The 8,916-nt window shown below is 27.9% G+C and overlaps 1 protein-coding gene across 1 annotated transcript; it reads left to right on the top strand.

Moving 5' to 3' along the window:
- Positions 1-5,767: 5,767 nt before the first annotated feature.
- On the top strand, positions 5,768-7,769 carry LOC124817764 (putative uncharacterized protein DDB_G0267716). Its single transcript, XM_065803672.1, has 2 exons — positions 5,768-5,900; positions 5,978-7,769. Exons 1-2 carry the CDS (start codon positions 5,813-5,815, stop codon positions 7,285-7,287), a joined length of 1,398 nt encoding a protein of 465 aa, XP_065659744.1. The 5' UTR covers positions 5,768-5,812; the 3' UTR covers positions 7,288-7,769.
- Positions 7,770-8,916: the final 1,147 nt, after the last annotated feature.

Genomic DNA, 8,916 nt, shown 5'->3' with positions numbered 1-8,916 from the left:
TCAGAAAATGACAAAAATTACTCAGAAACTTCCTTATTGACCATTTCATCATTCACTGTAGTATTGTCAGGATTCGCGCATGCGCATGGGAGATATTGAGGTTTATGCGTTTTTTGGATAAAAACGTAACTTTTAGAACATCGCTTCCTTTTTACTTTACAAAGAAAATAGTTAGTCGTATGAAAAAAAAATTATTGTAAAAGCTCCAGTCACAATTGGTTTACTATATCCAGTCAGACTTTTTTTTCAAAGCTGCCGTTTTTCAGGATCTATAGATTGTTTATTAAAAAAAAAGCTTTCGGGGTAAGTTGACAAATTTTTCACGGGGTAAGTTGACTCATAGCATTTACTATGGAAAAAAATAAATATTTTTATAAAATTATTATTATTTTTTTATCTTATTTTTAATAATATTGAAAAAAGTTATGCTTACAAAAAAATTAAAAAAAAAATTTTTTTTAGTTTTTTTCACAGATAAAAAGTGGGCTACTGTTTGGCTTTTATACGGACAAATATTTGGTACCAAATAAAAGTAATATTAAATTTTGGGATAAAATTGTTGCAAAAATTAATAGTAAAAAAAGTTCTATCAATTTTGCACTTAATGGTGCATTAATAATCATTTTTATAGTTTGCGCCAACTTACCCCGTGGTGGGGTAAGTTGGCGCATGAAACTTACCCCGTGGTGGGGTAAGTTGGCGCATGAAACTTACCCCGTGGTGGGGTAAGTTGGCGCAAAATTTTTTTTTTTTTTTGAGGGCCCGGAAAGGCCCAAAGAATTTTTTTTTGTAAATGAATGCAGATTTTATAAGTTACCCTAATCCATACTCTTTAAGACTACACTTTAATATTTTTTTAAAAATGTACTGTTAGGGCAACAGAGCTCATAGAGTAAAAACCGAGCCAACTAGCCCCGGTCTCCCCTATATCTTGTCTTATACATAATTCTAATACTCTTTGAAATTTTATTTTCTATTAAATTAATGTGGTCTTTCCAACTTATTTGTTCGTCAAGTAAAACGCCTAAGAATTTAATGCAGAATGTCCGTTGTAAGTTAGTTTTTTCTATTTAAATATTTGGAAGTTTTAGGGGCAAAGTTTCAGATTTGGAGGATTTAGAAAAAAGAATATGTTTGCTTTTAGTTTTGGTTCAGTGATAGTTTGTTGACTCTCAACCATTCATTAAGGTTGTCAAGCTCACGATTCATAGAGATAAAGATTGACTCGTTTGAGTGGGTATAAAAAACCTGAGTGTCGTCAGCAAAAAGATTGAAGTTTAATACACTAGAAGATAAGTAAATATTGTTTACATAGATAATGAATAATAAAGGCCCTAGAATAGATCCCTGTGGAACTCTGTAATAAATATTTGCTAGTTTAATACAGATTTTGTCATAAGATACACATTGTTTGCGATTATTAAGGTAGGAAAAAAACCATTTATAGTTATTATTTTTGACTCCATAATTTCTAAGTTTGTAAAGAAGGATATTATGGTCCACATTATTGAAGGCCTTTGAGAGGTCAATAAAAATCCCAAGAGTATATTGGTTGTTTTCAAATCCGTTTAAAATTTCATTAACTAATTTAATTACTGCATGTTGTGTCGAGTGCCCTTTTCTAAATCCGTACTGATTATTATTAAGCAATTTATGTTTTATAAAATAATTGTATAGCCTATTATGCATTATTCTCTCTAGAATTTTAGAAAAACATTGAAGTATTGAGATAGGTCTATAATTAGATAATTTAAAACTAGCAAGAATAGTTCCAATTTAAAAATTGGAACTATTCTTGCTAGTTTTAAAAGGTCAGGAAAAATTCCATTATTAAATGAAAGATTAAAAACTAATTAGTAAGGGATTTTCAATAGTATTAAAAACTTCTTAAACAACCCTAGTGCAAATGTTATCAAGACCTGAGCTTTTATTTGGTTTTAACATATTAAAAGCAAACTAAAGTTCATCAGGAGATACTTCAAGCTCATCCATCACACAGTCTTCTTTTTTCATATATGATTTAAAGTTTTAACTTCCGGGAGTTATTTTATTTGCTAGGTTTTTACCGACTTTTATAAAAAAATTATTAAAACTCTCTGCAATAACTTTTCCCTCATTAATTACTGTCCCTGTCATCTTCAGTGTATACATATTTTGGTAAAGTATTACCATGATCTTGTTTATTTTTTCCTATCATTTCCTTTATTATATTCCAAGTTTTTTTGTTATTACCAATATTATTTTGTAGTGATTTTGAGAAATAATTTTTTTCATCTTTTCTTTTCAGGTTTTCACCACAAAAACAGGTTTATGAAAATTTTATATTTTTTTCGTTTTGATAAGTTTTATTTTTTAAGAATTTTTTATATAGTCTTTGTTTTTTCTTTGAAGATTTAATAAGCCCTTTTGTAATCCAGGCACTTTGCAGGCTTTTAAGCTTAATTTTTATTTCCTTCAACGGAAACGCTTTATTGTAAGCATTAATGAACTCATTGTAAAAAAAATCATAAGCTATATTAGCATCTTTGCAATTATTGAGTTGTTTCCAGTTTAATTTGAGTAAATAACTTCTAAACGCCTCAATATTAAATTGATTAATCTGCCTTTTTACTTCTCTCAGTACTTTTCTCTTTTTTCCTTTGAAATGAAAATGATTGGAAAGTGGTCGTTTATAATGCTTTTTATGATTCCACTTTGAATGTTGCATGTTGTAAAGTTGTTAGTAAAAATATTATCAATGAGAGATTTGGTTTGAAGAGTTACGCGAGTAGGTTTATTAATTAAGGGAATAATATTGTACTGAAATAGAGTGTTTGAGGAACGTTAAAACCATAAATGCTTGAAATTAAAATAAAAAATAAATTTTTTCTTTCAAGAACATCACAAAAACAAATTTACTTTTTTTATGTCTAAAAGTATTTTTTTTTTTTAATGAATAAAAAATTAAGTCTAAGATTAGTATATTTATTTGAAAAATCGTCAACTTTTAAAAAATATTCAGCACTCAAGATCGACGATGATCACAGCCACACTTTTCATGGTAGCTGTAGACATTATCAAAATATCAAAAAAAAGAAAATAGAATTGAAACAATATGTTAATCCTCCATCGAAGTTGAAATTTACGATTTCTGTAATGAATTTTTTACTTTCAATGTATAAAAAATGTAGTACCAACTTTTTGAAGAAATTATTTTTTTAAAAACCTCTTTTATAACATTTCTAATGATGTATATATTGTCTATTTTTCATTGGTTTATATATCAACAAAATAGTAGATACTAAAACCCTGCCAGTGGTGCCATTGGAATTGGCATCACCCACGGCTGTATACTCTTGGTTTCACCCCTTTAGACAAATCGCCTTAGGCAAGTGTTCCTGTACTATAAATAATCATTTATAAAGTATTTGTAAAACAATTCAGAAGGTTATTAAAGTACATAAGAAAAAAAAAAATTTAGTGTATTTGAAAATATTGGGAGAGACAAAATGAAGTCCCATTCAGCTATGAACTTCAGAACATCAGGTAGTGACCAGACTTTGACATGGTGAGTATCAATATTTCGTGTCTTTATGTGTCTCAGCCTTCATATTTATTTAAAAGCTCAACTTCAGATAATTCTTTTTAGAAAGTGATTAATTTTGGAACCACCAGCAAATCTTTTTTGCTTGCTGATGGAAGACTCTTAATTTAAACAAATACTTCCTTGATTGCTGTGAATGAAAACAATCAATAAAGGTTAGAGCAATAAGTAGATTAAATATTTTTTGTGTTTTAAGTTTCATAGTTTTAGCGTTCAAAAAGTATGCCCATACAAAGTATGATCATACAAAAAAAAAACCTCAATTTAAAAGGGCTATTTTGTTTCCAGGCATCAATCAATTATTTTGCAAAACATTCTTATTCGACATGAGTATATACATACGAATGTTTGAAGTTTGCTCCATCTCATATCTCAAAGACCAAAAAATGCTGGATCCGCCCCTGCTTGTGCGTACCTTTGAGTCCACATTTTAAAGAGGATCAAATAGAGATTTGATTGCCGTTACATATTCATCAAACTTGTTTTTTACCGGTTTAACATTAGCATGCACCGAGTGCTCCTATCAATAGCACGATAGAGTGTTCAGATTTACACTCTAGCGTGTTGTTGATTTTTTGACTGAATTTGCAATTAAAATATCCCAAATATTAGAAAAGAAGGAATACATTCTTTCAAGAGTTTTGAAAAATGTTACTCATTTTCAGCAAAAGAATGTTGACCGCACTGTTAAGCGAAAGTTAAGCAAATTTCTTATTCTTTCTTTTTAGAACGGCCTGAACAACCTGACATTATGGCAGCATTATTATAATCTTGAGCTTTACACATCATCATGTCAAGTCCATCACTTTCTAGATTTTACGAAATTTCAGAATTAGGAAAATTAACTTTTTTCTCCTTTAAAGGGAAAATTTCTAAAAACACTTCTCTCCCTTCAATTTCAACCAAGAAAATTAATAATCAATAATTTTTCTATAATCAGATGAGCAGTAATTTATCATATAAAGAAGAGTTATTAGTAAAGTTTGTAATTTTTATAATTCAAGTACTTTTTTAATGATGTGTGGTAGTGTTGGGGAGTAGGGGGCATAAAAGGACGCTTTTGAAAAAGACTTTTGTACTGTTTGGTATAAAGTTGTAATTTTTGTTGAAAAAGATATTTATAATAATTATAGTTGCTTTTTTTTTAAAACAAAGCTACATATCGTCCAAAAATATTAAAAAAATGGGCAGTTTTGGACAACATTAGGGCAGTTTAGGAAATATAATAAGTCGGAAAATAAAAATTAGAAGATTTAACAAAATTAAAGTAATAGAAATAAGAACAACAAAAATACCTATCAATCTAATTTCATATACATACCTTTAATTCCTGCAAAAAGGAGCCATACCCCCTTGCCAAAACCAAATCAGAGTTAAGATGGTCCCGAATTTGAAGATTGTTCAAACTTCTTAAATATAATTTTTAACCATATTTAAACTTTGCTTAATTTTTTAATTTCTAATCATTTAATTTGCTGATAAGATTGTCTAGAGACGCGTATCCAAATGTGCCCCATGAAATTACAAGACAAAAAAACTTTTATATATATATTTATGTCTTATCAAAGCAGTTTACTAAGCAGACTAAAACAAGTTCTTGATTTTTTAGTACCTCTAAAAAAGAATAAACCAGTATTCTTAAAATATTTTTGAACTTGTTTTTAAAATTGTGAAGATTAACATTAGGAAGTATAGCCACTTCTTGATAAAATGAAAAATTGAGAGACCAGCCATCATTTAAATGCTTTCAAATTGAAAAAACTTCACATGTGTCAAAACGAAAGTTAGCTAATAAGAAATTAATATATATATATATATATATATATATATATATATATATATATATATATATATATATATATATATATAATATATATATATATATATATATATATATATATATATATATATATATAAAAGCAGAAAAAAGTGTTTCTTGATATGCGACTATATTCGAACAAAGAGTTATAATTATATCTCACGTTTGTGCATGTTTAACTTTATTTTTACACTTTATTTAAAAATTTCAATATACTTCATCAGTAAATATTACATTAGCATAATTTATAAATGTTGAAACATAATCTCTATTATTCACTTTTTTTTTCCTTCGTAATAAAGAATTCCTATTGTTAAATAATTAAGTTGTACTTTGTATCTTTTCATTTTAAAAACTTTTTTTTATTACTGTGGAATACTTCTAGTTTTTTATTTTTTGGTTTGAAAGAAATGTTATCCCAAAAAAACTTGTCAAGAATCTCAAATGGTTTACAAAGTAGTTATAGTAGACAAAAAGTTTCAACAGTTGAACTTGATGGTAAGAAATAAACATTATTACTTTTTATATCACACGCATAAATTTATTTTATATGGATTTTGCTTGTTATATTATAGAAAATCGTCGATATCATGGTGATAGCTTCGAAAGAAAAGAACCATGGAGAGACTTTTTTGAAAAACTTATTATAGCAGGCGAGCTTGACAGAGAACTTGAGAAAAGAAAAAATGAAGAAATGCTAAGAGAAAAACAAAAGAAAGAGCATCTCAATGTCTACGTGAAAAGCGTAATTAATAAAAATGATTTTTATATTAAAGAAGTTGAGGCAAAATGTTCAAGCCAAAAAATAATTGATTCAAAAAGAACTAATGCAAAAAAAACAGATATAAAAAGAACACCAAACAAAATAAAAATACAAGAACTAAATAATTTTAAAACTAATAATAGTTCTAAAGATTTAACCAAAGACATTAATAATATCAGCTACGAAAAAAATAAAAAATGTATTGGTCTGACAAATAAAAATTTAAACAATAATCTTAGGAGAAACAGTGCTGAAAAGATTATAAAATACAATATTAAAAGTTATAACACAGTTATAAACAATCCTAAACCGTCTAATGAAGCCGATAGTGAAGGTAATGAAGCCGATAGTGAAGGTAATGAAGCCGACAATGACCACATTAGTAATGATAAAAATAAAAAACAAAAGACAACAAATAGTAAAATAAATTTATCAGCTGAAACAATCAAAAAGCGCAATAAAAGTCAACAAAAAATAATAAAAACTGACTGTAAACTCGACAGTAAACTCGACAGTAAACTCGACAGTAAATTCGACAGTAAACTCGACAGTAAACTCGACAGTAAACTCGACAGTAAAGATGACACTAACAGAGAAAACGACACTAACAGTGAAAACGAAACTAACAGTGAACACGACACAAACAGTGAACATGACACTAACATCAAACACGATATTAACAGTGAAAACGACACTAACAGTAAACACGACACAAGCAGTAAAAACGACACAAGCAGTAAACACGACACTAACAGCAAATACGACATTGAACACGATAGTACAGAAGATAAGAAAGACAAATCTGAAAGTCAACGAGAGAGTATTTTAGTTGAGAATAACTTTAGAGAGACAGATTGTAAATTAAACATTGAGAATGTGAAACTAAAACTAAACACGTTAGACACAAATAATCAATGTATATATGAAAAATCTTTAGATAAATTATGCATAAATGAACAATGTAAAAATAAAACATGCGCAGAAAAACAATATGAAGAAAATAAGCAAGAGTTGTGCGAAGAAGAGTTTGAGAATTTAGTACGACGACATACAAAACGTGAGTTAGTAATACAGCAAGAAGAAGTTAACAACCTAATAGATGAACTCAATGTTAAAGTTTAACATAATTTTGATTTAAACATAATGTGATTATTAAAATGACGATTGTAAAAAAGAGTTTTAATTTTTCTCAAGTTGATATTTAGAATTATAATCTAACAAACGAGTAATTTCATGTTTACTCAGTACATTTTTCAAACTATTTTAACGATAAATATTTGTTTATTTAATTCTGTTTGGTTCAAAAACTTAATGAATAAATTATCTTGACCAAACCTGAACAGTAGTTCTCAAGATAAACAACTTTTTAATACTTTTTACGGCAGGTTTACATTGTAATGAAACAACTAAAGTAATTAATCTGCAGAATTCGGTTGGAAATGAGCTAGCGATTAGCTAGCAACTAGCAAATTTTTTTTCTCACGCTATTTTTATTATTTTATCTAATATATTTATGATAATAATTGAACTTGTAACATTGTGATTTTATTAAGGTACCGCATTTTTGTAGCTATCTCGATATTACTACAATAAATCGTTAGTTGCATATTGTAGCATTATAGCTAGCTACAACATAACAACAAATCTGTTTCCCGTTAATGGCTACATATCGCAGAATTTTAGCTAGCGATATTATTTTTATATATTGATAGCTACATTTTGTATGTATGTAACTAACTACTACGAACCCGGGGCTGATGCAGTATTTTTATGAAGCTTGTGATAGCTGACTTCCAGACATGGTAAATATTGTAAATATTTGAAGTTTGCTCCATGTCTGGAAGTTAGCTATACCAAACTTTAAAAAATGTGGCATCTGCACCTGCATCCGCGCCGACAAATCTTAAACTAATTGATGGCTACATATCGTTACTTTTAAGCTAGCGACCATATATTAATAGCCACATAACTTAGCTTTGTTACTAGCTTTTAAATAACGACAATTCTATAACCACTATCTATTGCTGTAGCGATTGCACTACCTATTGCTGTAGCGATATGCTTTTACATTAGGTTTTACATTAAGGGTAATCTGGAAAAAAAAAAATAATTTAAAAAGCCAAACCCTCTAGATATGAAGCAAATATCTTAATCTAACTCCCAAAGTATTTAAGTACCATTGAATCCACTCTTTCCTTACCCTCAAGAAATAAAAAAGGTCCTGAAAATGACTAAAAACGGCCTGTTTTAAGAGTCTTAAGGACAAGACTAACATAAATATTTTTAATAAATATTTATTTTAGGGCATATCTATTATTGTTAACACTACAATTTTATCATAATATAAGTTTTTCTAAAAGACCATATTAATAAGCTATAATTATAGTTATATTAAGCTATAACATGTTATTTATGTTATTTATTACATAAAAATACATAATATAATACCTTAACATATATTATATATTAGGCAGTGCAATGTTGCATTAATAAGCATTACAAATACTAAATTTAAAGTTGATTGTTTGGATTTTTACAATGGTTTCTTAACCTTCGCCAAAAAAAAAAAAAACATACAATTAAAAAAGTAAACATACAATTTAGTTATTCGTTATATGTCGAAGTAGGCATATAATTAAATTAACCTTTTTAAATTGCAGGTAAGATTATTGTAAAATATTGAAAGTTGAATCTCTAAACAAAATTATTTTATATTGAAATAATTTAGATAAGACGTCTTCATCTCTCTCT

The sequence above is a fragment of the Hydra vulgaris genome, chromosome 08 (genome assembly GCF_038396675.1).
Source record: "Hydra vulgaris chromosome 08, alternate assembly HydraT2T_AEP".
NCBI classification, from domain to species: Eukaryota; Metazoa; Cnidaria; class Hydrozoa; order Anthoathecata; family Hydridae; genus Hydra; species Hydra vulgaris.
This window is presented reverse-complemented; position numbering and strand designations above follow the sequence as displayed.

Coding starts and splice junctions, on each gene's coding strand:
- LOC124817764 (XM_065803672.1), top strand. CDS start 5,813: ATGTTATCCCAAAAAAACTTGTCAAGAATCTCAAATGGTTTACAAAGT. Junction 5,901..5,977: donor TTCAACAGTTGAACTTGATG/GTAAGAAATAAA, acceptor GTTATATTATAG/AAAATCGTCGATATCATGGT.